This window comes from Saccopteryx leptura, chromosome 11, assembly GCF_036850995.1.
Source record: "Saccopteryx leptura isolate mSacLep1 chromosome 11, mSacLep1_pri_phased_curated, whole genome shotgun sequence".
In the NCBI taxonomy this organism is placed as follows: Eukaryota; Metazoa; Chordata; class Mammalia; order Chiroptera; family Emballonuridae; genus Saccopteryx; species Saccopteryx leptura.
The window spans coordinates 10,885,718-10,906,948 of record NC_089513.1 but is presented as its reverse complement, the minus strand read 5'-3'; the positions used below and the strand labels follow the sequence as shown (position 1 = coordinate 10,906,948).

The 21,231-nt window shown below is 36.8% G+C and overlaps 1 protein-coding gene across 8 annotated transcripts in view; it reads left to right on the top strand.

Moving 5' to 3' along the window:
• RELCH (RAB11 binding and LisH domain, coiled-coil and HEAT repeat containing) overlaps positions 1–21,231 on the top strand; it is a 93,850-nt gene that overhangs the window by 16,453 nt on the left and 56,166 nt on the right. For 6 of the 8 annotated variants that reach the window (XR_010747351.1, XM_066352227.1, XM_066352226.1 and 3 more), the window contains exons 2-8: positions 5,000–5,089; positions 12,491–12,562; positions 12,673–12,728; positions 12,828–12,941; positions 17,839–18,042; positions 18,148–18,239; positions 18,672–18,965. Coding sequence is in view for 7 of the 8 variants with exons in the window: in XM_066352227.1 (XP_066208324.1) it covers positions 5,000–5,089; positions 12,491–12,562; positions 12,673–12,728; positions 12,828–12,941; positions 17,839–18,042; positions 18,148–18,239; positions 18,672–18,965 (922 nt within the window). In the remaining variant the exon portion in view is untranslated. The remainder of the gene's footprint in view (positions 1–4,999; positions 5,090–12,490; positions 12,563–12,672; positions 12,729–12,827; positions 12,942–17,838; positions 18,043–18,147; positions 18,240–18,671; positions 18,966–21,231) is intronic. The other 2 variants (XM_066352229.1, XM_066352228.1) reach the window with 1 other exon arrangement.

Below are 21,231 nucleotides of genomic sequence, written 5' to 3'. Positions count from 1 at the left end.
CCTGGAATAATGAAGTCGCTGGTTTGAAACCCCGAGTTTGACTGGTTAAAGCACATATGGGAGTTGATGCTTCCTGCTTCTCCTCCCTTCTCTATCTCTATCTCCTTCTCTGTTTTTTCTTTCTCTAAAAATAAAATCTAAAACAAATTTAAAAAATCATAACTGACAACAGCTGTTGCATGCTGCTGATGGAACTCAGATCACAATGTTTACTTATTTTGGAAAGCAGTTTAAGCAGTACGTATCAATAACCTTAATGATATGGCACATTTTCTTTAGAAGATTCATTTTTAAAAAGCAAAATACAAATTGTATGATATATATTTTTTTTAAGTTTTTTTTATTTATTCATTTTAGAGGGGAGAGAGAGAGAGAGAGAGAAGGGGGGGAGGAGCAGGAAGCTACAACTCCCATATGTGCCTTGACCAGGCAAGCCCAGGGTTTTGAACCGGCAACCTCAGCATTCCCAGGTCATCGCTTTATCCACTGCGCCACCACAGGTCAGGCCAATGATATATATATATTTAAAACTATCTATACATACTTAGACATGGTAAAAAGAGTTCACAAAAGAATATGTAGAAATTCTGGGGAAAACTTTAATGATACATGATTTATCCACAATTTTAGTGGGACTGGGATATTTAGTTTTCTGTGTACCTTTATTTTTGTAATTATTTATAATGTGTATTTAATTAGAAGGGAAAGTTCTCTTTTATGGTGTAGCATAAAACATTGGAGAAATATGGTTAGATTAAATTTTTTTTGAAAAGCTGAAAGTTTTAGGTACCCTATATATATTACACTGTTTTGTCCATTATCTGATTTTTCTAACTTAATTATTGCTGTTTTCCACCAAAATATTCTTTATGAAAGGGAACCTTGTCATTGTGCTGACACAGAATCCCCTGCACTTAAAATAGTGCCTGACAAATAGTAATAGGGCAGTAAGTATTTTCAGATATTAAGTGCAGTTTAATAAGTCTTTAATTTGAATATTGAATTTATTTTTTAAGTTTTTTATACGGTAAAACAACAGTAGGTTTTTATAATAACAACCTAACACTTGCAGCCTAACTGAATGGATAGACAATGGATAGAGCATCGACATGGGATGCTGAGGACCCCTGTTTGAAGCCCCAAAGTCAAGGGCTTGAAATATGTGGTTTGAGCACGGGCTTATCTGGCTTGAGCACAGGATCGCCGGCTTGAGCCCAAGGTCACTTGGCTTGAGCAAGGGGTCACTGGCTTGGCTAGAGTCCCCTGGTCAAGGAACATATGAGGAAGCAATCACTGAACAACTCAAGTGCCACAACTACGAGTTGATGCTTCTCTTCTTCTTTTCTGTCTCTCACTAAAAAAACAACCCAAAACACTTGCAGACTCCTACAGTGTGTCCTGAGTAAGAAAGCTAGGTAGTCATCTACTATCTTGGAAAGAATAGAAGACCGAGTTATTGTTTACCAGGGAGGAACCACCTTAAAAAACTTAGTGTTCAATAGTAACCAGTCCTGCATGTGTCCTTCCTGCTTCATTACACCCTAGCTTGCCTGACCCCTTGGAGCCTCTGCCTTTGTTTTGGAAGGCTATTTTTGTTGGATATGAAATTTGAGTTGCAGTTTTCCTCATTGCATTCTAAAGATGCTTCTTTGCTAGTATGTTTATAGAGTTGTACAACCATCATCTAATGTAATTTATTAAAGATTATATTCATCACTCAAAAAAAAAATCAGCCCTTATCAAACACTTCATTCATTCATACCCTCCAGTCCTAGGAAACTGCCAATCTACTTTCTGCCTTGATTGATGTGTCAATTTTGTACATTTCTTATGGATGGAGTCATACAGTATGACTGGCTTCTTTCATTTGAGATCTTCTCTCTCTTAGCCCTGGCCGGTTGGCTCAGTGGTAGAGCATCAGCCTGGCGTGCAGAAGTTCTGGGTTCGATTCCCGGCCAGGACACATAGGAGAAGTGCCCATCTGCTTCTCCACCCCTCCCCCTCTCCTTCCTCTCTGTCTCTCTCTTCCCTTCCTGCAGCGAGGCTCAATTGGAGCAAAGATGGCCCGGGCGCTGGGGATGGCTCCTTGGCCTCTGCCCCAGGCGCTAGAGTGGCTCTGGTCGCGACAGAGCGACGCCCCGGAGGGGCAGAGCATCGCCCCCTGGTGGGCAGAGCGTCGCCCCCTGGTGGGTGTGCCGGGTGGATCCCGGTCGGGCGCATGCGGGAGTCTGTCTGACTGTCTCTCCCCGTTTCCAGCTTCAGAGAAATACCAAAAAAAAAAAAAAAAAATCTTCTCTATCTTCATCCCTGTTGTAGCATGGGTCAGTATTTCAGTCCTTTTAATTGCCAAATAACGTTCAATTGTATGGATTTATACACTATATTTTATTTATCCATTCATCAGTTAATGGATATTTGAGGAATTGTTAGGTCATATGGTAACTCATGGTTAGCCTTTTCTTTTCTTTCTTTCGTTTTTTTTATTTTTTTTTATTTTTCTGAAGTGAGAGGGAGGCAGACAGACAGACTCCTACATGCGCCTGACCAGGATCCACCTGGCATGCCCACCAGGGGGGCAATGCTCTGCTCATCTGGGCCGTTGCTCCATTGCAACTGGAGCCATTCTAGCTCCTGAGACAGAGGCCATGGAGCCATCATCAGCACCTGGGCCAACTTTGCTCCAGTGAAGCCTTGGTTGTAGGAGAGGAAAAGAGAGTTAGAAAGAAAGGGGAGGGGGGAGAACCAGACAGGCACTTCTCCTGTGTGCCCTAACAGGGAATCAAACCCGGGACTTCCACATGCCAGACTAATGCTCTACCGCTGAGCCAACTGGCCAGGGCCTTGGTTAGCCTTTTGAAGAATTGCCAGTTGTTTTCTAAAGTGGCTGCACCATTTTACATCCCCAGTAGCAATATGTGAGAGTTCCAGTTTCTATGCATACTGGCCAACAATTTCTCGTTTATATATTAAAGTGAGATATAATTCGTATACTAAAACTTCACCATAAAGTGTATAATTCAGTTGTTTTAATGTGTTTACAAACTTGTGCCATCATTATCACTCTCAATCCAGAACATTGTCAGCACCCCTAAAAGAAATCCTATGCCCAGCAGTAGTCACTGCCCATTCTTCTCTATCACCAGCCCCTGGCCAGCACTCACCTGGTTTGTGTTTCTGTGGATTTACCTATTCTAGACATTTCATATGAATGGAATCGTACAATATATGACCTTATGTGTTTGGGTTTTTGTTTTTTTTTTACTTAATATGTTTTCAAGGTTTATGTTGTAGCGTGTATGAGTACTTCATTTCTTTTTGATGGCTGAATAATATTCCATTGAATGGACATACCATATTTTATTCATTTATCTGTTGTTGATGGGCATTTGATTTGTTTGTACTTTGTTATTGAGAATACAGGCAGTCGGGACAGACTACAGATGCAGCAGTGGTCCAGTAAGATTATAATGGAGCTGAAAATTCCTGTCTCCTGGTGATACCGCAGTGTCATAATGTAGAAGTTCATTACTCTTGTTTCTGGGGATGCAGGTGTAAACAACCTGTGCTGTCGGTCATGTAGTCATGTAAAAGTATATGCAGTTATGTACAGTGCAGGATACTTGATAATGATAATAAATGACTAGGTCACTGGTTTGTGTATTCATTGTATGGTTTTTATTGTTACTTTAAAATATTCTCTTTCTGACCTGTGGTGGTGCAGTGCATAAAGTGTCAACCTGGAATGCTGAGGTCACTGGTTCAAAACCCTGGGCTTTCCTGGTCAAGGCATATATGAAGGTTGATGCTTCCTGCTCCTCCCTCCACCATATTCTCTCTCTCTCTCTCTCTTTTTCTCTTCCCCTGCCTCTCTAAAATGAATAAATATAAAAATTTAAAAAGTAAAACAAATAAAAAGCATTTTTTTCTATGTACGAAAGAAGTTTGCTGTAAAACAGTGTACCATGTTACACCAGAAGCAAGCAGCCTCCTACATCTTGTGCTTACTATGTCTCTTGATCACATTTTCTTGTTCTTGATTTAATCTCATGTTGTTTTGTATAGTTACATGCTGTACAGGTTTGTAGCCAAGGAGCAATTATCCTCTAGGTTTGTGTAAGTGTGCTCTATGATATTCACACAGGGGTGACATTGCCTAATGACATTTTTTTCAGTTCCAGAATTTCCACTAGGGTTTTATTTTTTTCTGCTGAAATTTCCTCTCTTTTCATTCGTATATTCCTTTACTTCACTGAGCATAGTTATAATATCTATTTTTATATGATAGTCTAGCTATTGTCTAGTGCAAGACCATTAGGATGCTATACCTGGCTGAAGCTAGTAGTAGTTGGGGCTTAGGCTGGGTTTTAATAGTGAACGTGGTAAGAAGTTGTGTGATTTATTTTGGAAATACATCTACAGATGGAGTGAATGTCTAGTGAGGAGGTAAAATAAAGAATTAAGGAAAAGTTATTCTACCAATTCTAATATCTGGATTATTTGGGAATTGGTCCTTGGTGATAGTATTTTCTCTTGAGACTGGGTCACATTTTACTAGTTCTTTTATATCAAGTAATTTTGGACTGTATGGTAGACAATACAGAATATGTTTATTATTGTGGAGACAGGATTCTAGTCTACTTTTTCAAACTTTATTTTTTTAAGTAAGAAATTATCTTGTTGGACTCAATCTACAAACTCTGGGGCAGCAGCTCATTTTTTATTTTTTTTATTTTTATTTTTTTGTCTTTGGATTGTCTTGTTGCAGTGTGCCCTGTGTATGCATTGTTTAGGAGTTAACCAAGATTTGGGGCAGGGAAACTTGAGTTATTTTGTAGTAGTTTAATTGGTGTGAGCATTTTTACTTTATTATTTTAATTCCTAAATCTTAGAACCATAGTTTTATTAACTGGAAATCATTGTAAGTAATTAATTTCCAGCCCCTTATTTTGATAATTAAATAAAAATCTGTTTAATTCTTCTCTTTTTCTCTTTATTGCAGATCGAGCGGGGAGCATCAGTACCCTTGACTCTTTAGACTTTGCAAGATATTCCGATGATGGTAACAGGGAGACAGATGAGAGAGTCGCAGGTAAGTGTGAAGACAGATCTGGATTCTTTGACTATTCAGGAATAATAAAATGACTTAAGGAATTCTTTTCCTTCTGTGATTTGGTATGTTAATAGAATTATAAAGTTATTATACAAAATTAATTGACTGATTTATTAGCTAGAGGGAACATCTCAAACCCTAACTTTCAGTGGTACTGTGAGTACCTGGTTTTGCACACCTAAAATTTTCTGAGTTCTTAGAGCCAACAGTTTACAACCATGTAGTTATAAAATTGGTGTGAAACAGCTTTAAGGTAGCCACTGTTTAGTACAAAATTAGTTGGACCTTGGCCTTCTCATTCCTTTGATCCTCCAAATCAGGGCTCATAATTCAGGCATTGTATACTAGTACAACTCTACTGTTTGCTAAAATTGGTTGAAATACTTTCATTCTGGTTGTGAATAAAACTTTGTCTTGGGTTCCTTAAGTATTCCTAACCATCCAGCATCTCTCCAGAAACTGTTCCTGACTTCCCTATGATCCAGAAAACAAAGAGTTAATGCTTGGTACATGCAGCAGGGGCCTCCAGCACCTTGCCCATTCCAATAAGGAGACCAGTAACATTTTTTCTGGTTGCTTGGTTACTCATTCTAGTCTTCTTCCCATCTATACACTCCTACAGTTCTGCCTTCTAAGCATCACCATTGGATGTGTGTAGTCTTCAGAAGACTAATTTGAGTCTCATGTTCTGCCTATATTAAGTGAGGCCAGTTGTGTTCTTTTTTGTTGTTTTTTATTGAAGTTATTGGGGTGACATTGGTTAATAAAATTATTTAGTTTTCAGGTATATAATTCTATAATACATCATCTGTATATTAATTATATTGTATATTCATCACCCCAAGTCTCCTTCCATCACCATTTATCTCCCCTGCACCCTCTTCTCTCCTTCCCCCCCCCCCCCCATTTTCCTCTGGTAATCACCATCCTATTGGCTGGGTCAAAGCCAGTTGTATTTTGCTGCAGGTCCACCCTGGAATTACCATTGTAGCAGCTCTGGCTCTTTAAGTGTCAAATACCTCATAACTTTCTGGTGCCTCAAGGTTGTAGCTATCTGTCACTGAAGTTATTCTTGAGTGCCTAGTAGGAATTGTGGTTTTCATAGGACATTGGCTCAGATGTAGACGGGGATAGCAGACAGACATCAGTTAGTTGTTTTGATATCCACCACAGTGATGCGTACTCCTTGAACAAGAGCGATGCACGTGGGACAGATGGAGTCTGCAGAGGCAATGTGAAGTCAGTGTGGAGTCAGGAACCACCCATAATATGAATTCTTCTCTTGAACAACTCTTGAATTTTTCTTCCACGTACTGGGACAAGTTAGTTAAAACCTACCAAATGTTTACCTGTCATGGTCATTATGAATAAAAGTGAGTGCTAATTTTTATATAGCATTTGCTCCATTGTACACACTGCCTTAAATGTATATTAACTCATTGAGATATAGAATTATCATCTTCCTCCTCCCTAGGAAATTGAGGTGCTCTGATGGATTATTTAGGACTCCAGTGGTAGAGTTAGGGTTTAAATGCTGATAGCCCAGCAGCAGAGCCCACAACTGTACCATGTGCTGCCTCTTATGGAGGATTTGACCTGATTAAAGTGATATTCTAATCCCTGACTTTTATTCATTACTTGAGAACAACATTTAATACTTAAAAACCTCAGAGAGTATTAACTGAGTTAAAAATGATGTAATTGTTTTTAGTTCACTAGAAGCTAAAAGAAGATTTAGAAGTTTAACCAATAGCAATACCATTTGAATGGGGATGTCAGTGGAAGAGTTTAATGTGGCCCTCTATATCAAATCATGATTTGTTATAAACATTATTATTGACAAATGTGTCAAAACGAAATCACATCAGTAATATCTAAAAACTATTAAATGGGAACTTCTGAAATAATTTTAGGACTAATTTGTCCTACTAATTATTTCATGTTTAGCTTTATGTTATATATAATTATATAGTAAGTATTAGGTATTATATATCTTATGTTATATATTAAATATTGAATACATGATATTTTAGATTATTAAGACTAACCAGGTATGTCTAGTTTTATATGTTGTATTATTGTTCAAATTGTTCCATATTAGAAAATAACTTTCCTTTTTTTTTTTTACATTTGCAAATCTAAATTTTAAATTTAGTCAAATTTAAGAGGGCCATCATTATTCTCCTTATTTAGGTATTTTAGCATTTCTAGTTAGGGAAAACATTACTGATTTAAAAGGAAATGTTATGACCAGGCAAACTACGAATGAATTGTTTTAAATACATGGTAGTTTTCACCTTATGTATTTAATCTAAAGATTGCACTCGGTCTCTAACTTTGGGAAGATAAAGTAATTTTTGATTACGAGACAATGCTAATATGAAATAAATTTTTTCTCATATTCGTATCTTTTAGCATCTGTTTCCAACTGTATTAGTTCTCCTAGCTCTACCTGTTACTGTATTACTTCTCTAGTTCACACCTTAACTTTTATGTTGGGATCTAGAGAACTCCAAAAACTGTGCTTTCTATTGTGTGGGAAAGACACTCCTTATTACTGGTAAGATCAGTAATGTTTCAGATTTGTTACGTGTGACATCAAGCATTAGAATGCTCATTCATTCAACGAGTATTTGAGTGCTTACTCTGTATTCAAGGTAGTATGCTGTTCTGGGAACAGTGGTCAACAAAAGAGACATAGGAAGCCTTTCTAAAGCTTAAATGATCTATTAGACATTCTGAAATAACATTCAGATGTCTGCCTGTGGGACGGCCTGCCCTGGGCTCCAGGTAAGAAGCAGCTGTTGGCCTGTAGCACACATCCAGCTGTGCCAGGATTCATCACCCTATTTGCCTTCTATTACCTGTTTCTTCCCTAGTACATATTTGTACTTCCTTTAGCAGTACTTTTGTTTTTTAATTTTGAAACTTACTTAAATCGTACTTATGATCTTGTGTGATGTAAGATAGAATAGATACCACAGTGCTCACAAAAATTAGGGGATCAGGGAACATGCAGATACTCCAGTACTTTCAGCCTTTTGTCTAGTGCATTTTCACCAACAAAATAAAAGTTAGTTTTGCATCTCATTTGCATAATTGAACAACTTTCTTTTGACTTGTCATTTGCTTTTCTGATGTTCTTGTTTAATAAAAAAAAATCAAATGCTTTTTTTATTGCTTCATATTTATTTTTAAATATCCCCTAATTTTTGTGAGCAGTATATAACAAAGCTTTAAAGGTGACAGTCCTTTAATATGGTTTATAGGTTGTAATTTATATGATAAATCATAAAGGTCTGAACTAGGACAGTTCCAGAGACAACTGAGATGAGTGGTTATTTAGGGGTTACTCAAGGATTGCAGTCATTATGACTTGGACACTTCATTAATATGGGAATAAGCTCAGGGGTAAGTGAAGAGTTCCCCCAGGTTTCCTGTTTGAGCAGCTCATAGATAGTGGTGCCATTAATGGAGAGAGATGACGGAGGGGAAGGCAGAGCAGATTGGAGAGGAAGAGGGTGAGATTCATTTAGAGAGGATTGAATTCAAAACCTATGAGACATTCAATTGGGCTTGTCCAGATGATAATTAGGTAAGTCTGTATCATGGGGAAAAGATATAAAGGTTTTTGAATTTTCAGAGATTTTCATAGTTAAATTATAAGCCTGAATATCATCCCAGGGGAGTATGCAGAGTAAGAAAAGGGTCAAGAATTACCCCCTGAGAAGTGCCATCTTTGAGATGAGTGATAGAGAAATTTATATAAGAACTTGAGTGGGAGAAACAGTAATGGAAAGAATTTGTTTTCTTTTAGTGCATAGGGAAGATGATTTTCTCCCGTTATGATGAATATGGAAGATTAAAGTCTACAAACTGTAGAGATTGCATCTTGCTTTCATTTGTTTATTTCTCACTATCTTCCAAGTCATGCCTAACAGCACATGCCTTTGCTAATTCTCTAAACTCAGGAGGGGTACTGATGGTATTGTCTTAGGATTTTAGTATTTTAAGATCAGATTTTTATTCTAACTCATATCTTTTTATTTTTATTTTTTTTTGTATTTTTCTGAAGCTGGAAATGGGGAGAGACAGTCAGACTCCCGCATGCGCCCAACCGGGATCCACCCGGCACGCCCACCAGGGGCGAAGCTCTGCCCCTCTGGGGACCAGAGCCACTCTAGCGCCTGGGGCAGAGGCCAAGGAGCCATCCCCAGCGCCCGGGCCATCTTTGCTCCAATGGAGCCTCGGCTGCGGGAGGGGAAGAGAGAGACAGAGAGGAAGGAGAGGGGGAGGGATGGAGAAGCAGATGGGCGCTTCTCCTGTGTGCCCTGGCTGGGAATCGAACCCTGGACTTCTGCACGCCAGGCCGATGCTCTACCACTGAGCCAACCGGCCAGGGCCTGCTAACTCATAATCTTAAGAGAATCTTTCCTTTTCCTAGAAATGTTCAAGGGACAATAAAATAAGTAGTTAAGATGGGGAAATGGTATTTTATTATCAAGTCAGATCACTTTATATTCATAAGAAAAACAGCATCCAGGACTTGTAAGAAGGCAATTTTATGTCTGCCATGAGATGGCAAGGTTCTTGACTCAACCTTGTTGATTTGAACTCTTCATTAGTTAACAAGAATGGGAATGAAAAAATACTTGACTGATCAATGTTATGGAAAAGGTCTTCCCAAATAATATTTTGAGTTTTGTGCCAAAATGAACTGAGATTAGCAAATATTTCAAGATAATATTAGTGGTATATTAAGTTGGGGCATCAAAGGATTGATATTTTTTTTCTGCTTTGAAATTGAACACTTCACCTTTGGTGTTTCCACAGTCAGTTGTACAGTCTCCCAAGTCATGAGAGCATGATCTTTTAGCACCCAAGTACCTCTGCTATTATAGCAGTATTATCCAACTCTGTTGGGAAATAACTGTTTCAACCTATCTGGAGTTGCTAATACCGACTTAATCATTAGTATTTTGGTAATATTGTAACATGCATTATTAGAATATACCTACCTCTTGGCAGTTGTTACTTTAGTTCCAATAAAATTGCATTCAGTAGTGTTGGGTGACTAGAGGGTTGGGATAGTGGAGTGAGCAGATTGGTCTTTGGTTCCTACAGTGTGCTTTAAAAATATACACACCCTCAAACATTTTTATGAAGAATCAAGAATGAAAAAATTTTGAATGTTTGGTACAGTGTATCTTTTTACATGACAATTAATTTTGAGCTTTAAGCCAATATTTTTTAATAAAAAAGAGACAAACTCATATATGTGTAATTACAGCTGTTCAGGCCATTCTTGCGAAACTTCTCACATAACTGCAGTTAATTGACCATACTGTGCCTTTATAGAGACGTGCTATAGCCTCAAAGATATGCCTCTGTCTTTTAAAGTCTATATTGTATATTAAGAAACATGCAGCAGAGTGAATTCATTTTGATAAGCACTATCTTCTCAAATCATAAGTGTTAATATTTGGCAGTGTATATGTAGATGTACATAAAAATCTAAATTCTTGCCGTCTGACATGGGTTTTTCTGGCTTTCTGTGCCTTGATCATTCAATGTTTTGCTCTTGGTCACCTAAACTTTCACCAGTTGAATTTGAGTTTTTCACAGTTTGTGTTTTGACCATTTATTTCATTTCTTTTTTCGTATTTCTGTCTCTGGTGCAGGGCACTTCTGATCTGCAATTGTTCTGTAATATGGCTTAGTAAATCGTCATACTGAAAGCATAATATGTGTACTCATTGTACTCACGGTATAGTTCAGTATTTTTAAATCAAAATTAATTACCTGGAGTTTCAAAATTTTTTTAAAAAAGTGAACCTACTCTGTACTTACCTTACACACTAAATGGGTACAGTTCAACTTTAAACACAAACTCTGAGTTTCCAGAAGTATAAATTTTCGAGAAAGTATTTTAACTTTGTTGCACAGAGATGTTTGCAGATCAGCATTGCTGACTACCAAAAAAGAAATAGTTCATACATGCATCTGATTTTCGGTTGTGCTTCCATGTTTTTGCAGTGAAATTCTGTGCATCAAACTAATTGGCCCTCATGTACTAGATGTTACATCCTAAGTTTTTAATGAAAATATGCAAACTGAGTGAATCTTAATTTTTCCATATATATTTATAGCTTTGTTGTCTCAGATAGCATCTCATTTGCCATCTTATTTTTTCTGTTTACTAGTCGATTAGGAAAAATTGCATATTTAATTTTTTAAATTTGCTAGTTTTTATGCAGAACTATTTAAATACTATAATTTTTAAATATTTAGTTGTGACAAAGATGACAATTTTTCTAGTGAAAATTTACTTTACTGAAATGGCTTTATTTATATTTTAGAGCACTGTTCGTATATTTAAAAGAACATTTCCACTTAAGACACATACAGTTAAATCTTGCTCATCAAGAAACATTTTAAAGAGCTTATTAAAATGTTTCCTCAGTATTAATGTTTATTTTATAACCAGATTATGATTAAGGAGAAATTTTCAAGTTTCATTTGTACCTCTTTAACAAATAGCTATTTGAAGAGTTATGAGAAACTTTGAAATTCTAAATAATTTTAGTTAGTATCCTTAGGTAATTATACTTTTAGAATTATACACAATCTTTTGCTTTAGAATGATCTTATTTAGAAATTGAAAGACAAACTATTTCTACCCTTTGGCTTAAAATGAAACCTAAAATAAACCCACCCTAAGGAACTTCTTAAAAAGATAAATATTTAGCATATCTATGCTTGTTTGTGAAAAACATACGCTTGTGTGTAGGATATTTTATAGACTTCCCAACATTTGTTAAATATTTAAAGTATATTCCTTCAACATCTTAATAAAGGAATATATTCACTAACATTTTTGTATATTGATTTATAACATTATTCTAGATAATGCAATTATAAAAACCTTTTTCTTTTTAATCCTAAGGTTTTTTCTCTTTTTTTGAGTATATTTGCTTGGACTTCATCTAATTTTTATCTTTTCTCCTAAAATTATACTACCTAAGAACATTTTATTAACTTTTTTTACCTAGACTGAGTGACATGATAACTAATATTTTTGTTTACCTAGATGAGAGTATGCCATAGATTTTATTTTTAAATGGACCTATTCCTTGTCAGACAGCTAGAACATTTTATCAATAGTCCCCTGAATTCTAAAACCATGGAAAACATTCACTAGTTTGCTTGCAAATCAACTCTGCTGCATGCGTTCACAAGTTTCATAAAGATTGCATGCTTTCTGTTTTCAATACAAATTGTATTTTTTTTTCATACCCATCCTTGCTTTTTATTTTTTTATTTTTGTTTCCCTTTTCTTGGTTGGATGCCTGTGTGTGTTTATTCCAAATCCCTGTCCAGTCCTGGAGTTTGAACTACGAAAAGCCAAGGAGACCATTCAGGCCCTCCGAGCCAACCTGACAAAGGCTGCAGGTGGTGTACATAACATTTTTTGGAACTATTCCTTCTTTGACAATGTAGAAGTAGCTGAGATATTTTCAAATGTAAAATAGTAAAATATTATTTATATTTTCTTCCACCAGAACATGAAGTTCCTTTACAGGAACGAAAAAATTACAAATCAAGTCCTGAAATTCAGGTGGGTGAGTGACAAATCTGAAAGTATCGTCCACGTGAAATGGTAGCACAAGTATTGAAGGAGGAGAACTTACGGTATTTTATCTTATTTTATCTACAGGAGCCAATTAAACCTCTTGAAAAGAGAGCCCTAAACTTCTTAGTCAATGAATTTTTATTAAAGAATAACTACAAGCTTACATCAATAACCTTTTCCGATGAAAACGATGATCAGGTACAGTAACTTATTTTAACAAGTGATTTTCATTTTTAACTTAAAGTGTGCTTATTTTCTCTTGTTTCTTTAAGTTTTTAAAGTTGTACATAAAGTAACTTCCATAAGGCTAGTTACCAAACACATTTACTTGCCTACCCATTCTAGTATTCTGTTGACTTGTAGATATTTTCTCCTTCCACGAAGACTTCGCATTCTTTCCAGGTAGCATTTTACAACTCTCAGTAACTATATAATCTATTCATATTTTCATGTGTTTATAGAATGTGCTGGGTGTTTTTCCTTTAAACATTTACTTTGTAGTACAGGTCAATATATAGTAATAAAAACCTCTTCAGTAGCACTATAATAATTAAGATGATCAATAGATCACAGCAATTATAAGAATATTTTGAACAAGAGTATGAATATAAGTAGTGTCTCTTATCATAGGAACCAATTTTAAAGCCTCATTATTTTCCTGATAAAATATTATAAGCAAAGAAATGATACCTTGTTTTAGTGTTAGCTCTCAACTCTGTAATATTTTGACTTAGTGCTAATCAGTTAGTTTTAATCATGCACCTTAGGAAAGTAAATATCAAAGAGTTTATTATGTAGAAATCAGGAGGCCATCAATTTAAATCAGGTATATTACATTGGTCCATAAAATATCCCATGGGTAGTTTAAACAAAAATAAACATTCTCAAATGGAGACAGCAGTTCAATTACTCACTCAGTTATTTTATATAACATTATACAACAATTCTATATAACATTTTATGGTATCAAATCCAAGAATACTGTATTAAAAGGTTAATATTATACATCATGACCAAATGGTTTATTCAAGGAATGTAAGGTTGATTTAATATCTAAAATCAGTCACTGTGATTTACTACTTGAAGACACTAAAAGAGAAGACAATTAAATAACCATCTCAGAAGATAACAAAAAGAAAAGATTTGATACAATCAAACATACATTCCCCATAAAAACTTTAAAGAAACTAGGAATAGAGAGGAATTTCCTCAGCCTCATAAAAGACCTGTACAGAAATACTATCACTAACATCATACATAACTGCTGAGAGATGAGGGAAAAGGCAAGGTATCTGCTTTCACTCGTCTGTTGAACATCACACTGAAGACTCCAGCCAACACAGGGCAAGACAAAGAAAGGAAAGGCACACATTTTGGAAAGGAAGAAATAAAACTGCCTTTATTCACTGCTGACGGGGTTGTGTATGTAAGGAAATCCAAGAGACTATCCGAAAAAGATACTAGAACTAATCATTGATTTTAGCACGGTTGTAGGATACTGGATCAGTAAACAGAAATCAGTTGTATTTTTGTATGCTAGCAACAATTAGATATGAACATTTTTAAATGCTGTTTACAAAGTATCAAAAAATAGGAAATACTTAGGGATAAATCTGCAAAGGCTTATACACTGAAAACTACTACACATGCTGAGAAGTTAAAGGACATAAAGGAGATGTGCTGGGAGATCAGAGGATTCCATGATGTCACAGTGTTAGTTTTCCGAAATCAGTTTGCATTTTCAGTGTGTTCTCAATCAAAACCTCACCAAAATTTTTTGTAGCTATTAATTAGTTTGTTCTAAAGTCCATATGGAAATGGAAAGAACCTAGTACTATGGCCAAAAAACATTAACAAAGAAGAACAAATTTGGAGGACTTGAACTACCTGATTTCAAGATAGTTCAAGACAACTATAGTTGAGACAGTCTTCTTGGCATAAAGAAAGAAATAGATGAATAGAACATAAGGTAGTAAAGAGACTGACTCACACTGGGTCATCTTTTGATTTCTCTCAAAATGCAAAGTAAGTTCCATGCAGCAAGGATAGTCTTTTGACAGTTGGTACTGAAACACTTTGATATTTATATGCCCCCTGAAATGTACCCATACCTCACAGCATATTCAAAAAATAATTCAAAGGAATCATAGATTTAAATGTGAATTCTAAATCTGTAAGGCTTTTAGAAGAAAACATAGGAAAAATTTATTGTAACTTTGGAAAGTAGACAAGGATTTATTAGATACAACACCAAAACCATAGTGATTTCAAACTTGTTCTCATCAAAATAACTTTTGCTCTTTAAAAGCCCCTCTAAAACAAATGTAAAGATGTGCCATAGGTTGGGAGACATATTTAGAAGTACTATAGCTGATTAAAGGACTTAGATCCAGAATATGTAAAGGTCTGTAAACTCAGTAAGAATGGACAAAAGATTTAAACAGATGCTTCAACAAAGAACTTATTATGTAAATGACAAAGAACACACGAAAAAGATGCTCGGCATCTTTAATCGCTTCGGAAATGTGAATTGCATCACAATGAGATTACACAGCACATTAATTAGAATGTCTAAGACTGTACCAAGTCTTGGCAAGCATGTTAAGCAACTGGAAGTCTCATCATTGCTAGTGGGAATGAGAAATGGTACGGTTACTTTGGAACACATTTTGGTAGTTTCTTTAAAAAGTTAAAACATTCACCTCCTATATGAACTGATCACTCCATTCCTAGATCTTACAGTCCAAGAGAAATGAAGCGTATGTTCATTCAAAGACTCCTATGTGATATTAATAGCTTTATTTAAAATAACTGAAATCCAGGAAACAACACAAATATCCAAGAGCAGGTGATGGGATAAAAAATTCTTATATCCTTACAGTGGAATACTACTCAATAAAAAGGAATGAACTTCTAATTGATACGACATGGATCAATCTGAAAATCATTAATCTGAATGAACCCAGATGGAGTGTTTACTGTATAATTCTATTTATATAAAATTCTAAGAAATGTAAATAAAACAATAGTATTTGCCTAGGAACAGGGAGGGTGTAAAGAATAAGAAGGAAATTGCAAAGGCATCCAAGAAAACTTTTGGAAGTGAACAAATTCATTTTCTTGTTTGGGGTGATCTGTTCAGGGATGTATACATGTCAAAATTTAGCAAGTTGTACATTTTATATTGGCTTGTGAATTTATTTAACTTGTGTGGTTTAAGAAAGCTGTTGTTTTGTTTTGTTAAGAAAGGCAATGGAAGTTTTTATTAATAACTGTTCTTTAACCATTAAGCAACATTTACTGCTAATTTCAACTGGCCTGAAATCAGAACTATCTAAAGTCGTCACTCCTCTCCATTCAGATTCTGGCCAAAATTGAGACTTCACCCTATTTTGTTTTCTAGCATAGACTCCCATCTTACCCTCTTAAAGGCACTTGCAATTGCCTGAAATTATCCCGTGTCTCCCTGACTAGGCTGTAAGCCCTTGAAGCTAAAATAACCTCTTGTTCATCTCTGTATGTGCTCATGTGACACACTCAGTAAATACTTACTGGTAGTTTTCTTAGTTTCATCTGCATACATCATTTTCATGCTGCTCTTTGCTTAGATTAAATTTTTGTTCTTGTTGTAAGGCAAGCACTGTGCTCTTTCTTTTATGACTGACTTCCTTCCCATCCTCTCTTTCTGTGTGCTATTTGAAACTTACTAATCCTCAATAAACTTAGTATATTTTCAGCTTCTCCTGAGAATGCCCTTTTTTGCATTAAATAAAACGTGTCTGTTTGCTGAAGGCCCTGTTTCTTCTCTTTCAAGTAGGAGGTGGCACATTTCGCAGTCTAATGGCGGGTGCTCCCGGCCCCGCCCTGTGGTAGTGCTCTGCCCTCCCCCGCAGGAAGTGGCGGTGCTCCATGTCACACTCTCGTCCCCACCGCATCTGTTCCGCCTCATTGTCGTCTTCCCTGACCTCTCCCTGTATCTCCCATCATCATCTCTCTTGCTTTCTGCTTTTCTTCCTTATCAATTCTAAATTTACACTCAGCTTTTTTAGCCTATCCTCTCCACATTCTTGCCTATTCATATATATATATTTTTGCCTAAATCATATATAAACAAGGGCTTGCTTTTCCCCGAACATAATGGTTTCTTCGGAGCTTTGTCTCTGAAACAATTAAGTCCCTCTGCTCTGAAATAATTAGGTCCCCTCTGCTTTCGTTTCCATCTGCCTCAGAAATACCTGACCCTTTTCTGAGAAGATGTGTAGGTCATCAACTTCCAGAAACCTCTCCTTACACCCAGCTCAGGACAGAATTGGCTCCTTTCTCTGAATTCTTGACAGTTCTTCCGTCATAATATGCGATACTTTAGATCTACTTATATCTTTATGTCTCTACTATTGAACTGTCAAATTCCCTGAATGGTGACTATTTTATCCCTGGTTCTAAGCAGAGGGTAGATAGCTAATAAATATTGGATGACTATAGATGGATAAATGGACATTTGAATAATATATGTAATAGTCATCTCATAATTTTTTAAAAGATTAAATTTGTTTTGTTCTTGTAAACCAAACACTATGTTAATGCGTTAATGTATCTTTTATTTAATCCTTAATAAAGCCCTGAGAGATAAGTACTATACTCATTGGATAGATAACCTGTTCAAGTTTCAAATTAATTTATAACAATAATAAAAAGTGGAGACAGATATGAATTTTATGCTTGAGTCTAGTTTTTTAATGCCTATTTTATACCTGTTTCAGATTCAACCCTCAATAATAGATATTCCCATTATTCATTAAGCCCTCAAAGATTTGAGGGTATCACATTTAGAACATTCAAATGAATGCAAATTATAAATAAGTTAGAAGATATCAAATTAATACTAAATTCTGATGAATTAGTGGATGAGAGAATGGTAGGACGGTATATTTGCATGTGATTGATGACTCCGGAACTTTAGAAAACTCTTTAACATTGTAACAAAATTACAACGATGTTCAGTTTTCAGGACAATCACCTTAAATTAAAGGGTAAAATCCCAAAAGCGCAGGACAAACTTGCTTTATAGAGTGTTTTTATGTGATTAATCTTTTAGGATTTTGAACTATGGGATGATGTAGGGTTAAACATTCCAAAACCTCCAGACTTACTGCAACTCTACCGAGATTTTGGAAACCACCAGGTGACCGGGAAAGACCTTGTGGACGTGGCCAGTGGTGTAGAAGAAGATGAATTAGAGGCCCTGACGCCAATTTTAGGCAGCCTTCCTTCAACCCTTGAAGGTCCTCAGACTGTAGAGGTGAGAGATGTTAACTAACTCAGCCAGTCCACAGAAAGTGTTTAAACTACGGAAAGGCATACTGTGAGATCTTGAGTTTCTCTTTCTCTCCCATTTTGATTTTAGAACTCCTTGCTAGTACAGAAATTAGAAGATAAAGTTAGTTTATTAAATAGTGAGAAATGGTCTTTGATGGAACAAATCCGAAGACTTGAAAGGTTAGTACTTACTCATCATTTCTAAAACATTTTAACTTTATTATATAAGGTTGTATAAATACAAAGCATAACATTTCAGTTGTCAGACATAAATTTTCACATTGTAATACTTCTGAAAGAACGTCTTATAATTGCTTTATATATTTGATCCTGTGGGTAGATGGAATTAACCCTGTTTTGCAAATAAAGGAACCAAGTGACATGTCAGTCCAGAGCAGAGTTTATAAGGGCATTTTTATGCTGCTTTGGGGAAAGTTTGTAGCTTTTTGGGACATGAAGCATCAGTGTATATGCCACAGAAAAGATTGCTCAGTTGCCAAACCATTTTCTGTTATTATACATGGTTAAGGCATGAAACCCATTATAAGGCTGATGCTATTGCCCATATTTTTAAAGGTACAGTTGCCTGATAATTTCTCTTTTCTTCTACAGTGAAATGGACTTTCTCAAAAATGAACACTTTGCTATTCCTGTCATTTGTGACTCTGTTCAACCTACTTTGGACCAGTCTCCGCACAAAGACCCTGAAGACAGTGGACAGAAACCAGTTAGAAACAGTTCAGACGAGGGAAGAAACAATGATATCCATCTTTCAAAATCAGATGAAGTTGATTCCACTGCCCCTAAAGAGAATTTTCCAAACTCTTTACCCAGGAGAGAGAGAGAAAGAATGCCGTCATCTTCTCCATCAAGTAAAAACGCAGTCCATTTTGATAAACCCAACAGGTGAGCACGCGCCCTATAGTCTGAAATGTGTCTTCCAGCCGTTTAGTACTTTGTCAGACAGGAAGAGCTTCAGTTCTTACTTGAACTGCTTTTGCCGATTAGATGCGCTAAGTTTTACGTGGACATTGACACATAGCAAAGTACACGTCCCAGAAAGGGGTATTGCAAACTAATTGCTAAGTTAAATTGCGTTAAGAGGCATAAACCATCAGTGGGGTGGGGTCTATCTCAGCTAAGTACTTAAAGCCATGAATAATGTGTATGTTGCTACGGATGGCAAACACGTTTCCCCCAGCTCCCTTCCTTTCCGCTGTTTCTTGGTTCTTGTCCGACTCAGCGGTTTTGCGACTACGTGGTTGCCTGTGGTAAAGAGGGAATGGTTTTACTCCTCGTCCTTTTTCCTGTGTCTGCTACCATTACTAACAGCGTATCCTTAGTTGTCTCTTTACTTCATGGATTGGATTTTTATTGGCTCGCAGCGATTGAACCCAGAATGCGAAAGCGTGGGCCCAGCCCTTCATGAACATGTTTTCTGGTGAAGGAGACAAACTATAATTTAAAAATAATTTACATTATAATGTGAAAACATTTTAAGGAAGGATTATTTACTTAACTCTTTAATATGTCAGGCACAGTTCTAAATGTTTTATGTATATGTACCAACATCTTTAATCCTCACAAATATCCTGTGCTGTCATGTGAGCCACAAAGTAATGCTTCCTCCTCCTTTAAACAGAGGGACAGTGTACCCAGTGTTGGGATAGAGTGGGAAAGCACAACTTACAGCAGGGGTCGGGAACCTGTGGCTCACTAGCCAGATGTGGCTCTTTTGATGGCTGCATCTGGCTCACAGACAAATCTTTAATTAAAAAAGTAATGTTAAAAATATAAAACATTCTCATGTATTACAATCCATTCATTTCCTACCGCTCATGTTCATGGTTGCGGGTGGCTGGAGCCAATCACAGCTGTCTTCTGGGACAACACCAAATTTTTATTGGATAATGCGTAACGGACATGGGTCGTTGTATGGCTCTCATGGAATTATATTTTAAAATATGTGGCATTTAGGGCTCTCTCAGCCAAAAAGATTCCCGACCCCTGACTTACAGGAACTCATTGTCAGTGAGAGGTGTTTGCTTGGTTGGTTTTTAAGCAAAGCTTTCCACTCATGAACCACAACTTTTAGTGTGTCTACGAGGTATATTTTTTAGGTATTATGCAGTTTACAGAGTTGAACTAATGCATTTACTTTAATACGGATAAGATTTAGTCATAAAATAATCTATGTTCTGATTCAACAATAATGGCATTTGTAGTAGTTCTTTAGTGTTAGGAGTACTTCCTTTGATATTCAAAAGCCACTCTGGAGCAAGATGATCATTAAATTTGTTCAGCTAATTGTTTCAGCTCTTAACTATGTATCAGACAGTGTTAACAAGGAATGTAAAGCAAAATATGTGGAAATCTCTTTAGTCACGAACTTGACAGTGTGAGAAAGACTGACAACCAGACAATTATAATGATGTATGAAACCGGTTAATATGAAGGAAGTTCAACTTGCTGTGGGAACAGTCAGTGCACCTGACCTAGTCCTCAGCAGGAACGGTTTCAGGGAAGAAGTGTCCTCCCCCTGAGACCTGCCGAGTAAGCACGAGTTAACCAGGCAGAGGTAAGAGGGGAAGCAGCCCATGCCAGAGGACGGCGGTGCATTTGGGGAACAGGGTTTCAACAAAGCATGCAGCTCAGAAGAATGACAGGAGATGAAGTTGGAGAATTAAGCAAAGACGAACTCCATAAGCCGTGTTGACGCATGAATGAGTTAGGACAGGGCGGTGTCTCAGTTTTAGAAAGAGTACTCCTGGGGGGAGGGAGTTGGAGGGTAGCAAACCGGAGGAAAGGAGACTGAGACAGTAGCTGTTGGAATAAAAAATGACTGAGGCCTGTTCTGTATTGGAAAGCAGTGGATAGATTTCCAAGTAGTGAAAGGTAGAGATTGGTTTGATTTAGGGTTAAAAGAAAGGGAGGTAAAGGCTGATCTGAGATTTCTGGCTTGGGCAGTTGGGTGGACCGTGAGGGCGCCCCCCCCCAAAAAAAAAGAATATGGGAGGAGACATCCGTGAGCGAGCAGGCTTCGGCGCTGTGCTCTGACTCTAACCACCAGGCTCCCGAGTGCCACCGTGCTGTGCGCTCAGGAACCTCGCCTGTGGGATTCAGGTCTTAGCTCTCCTCTGTGTAGACTGAGCACATCAAGCACAAGTCATAG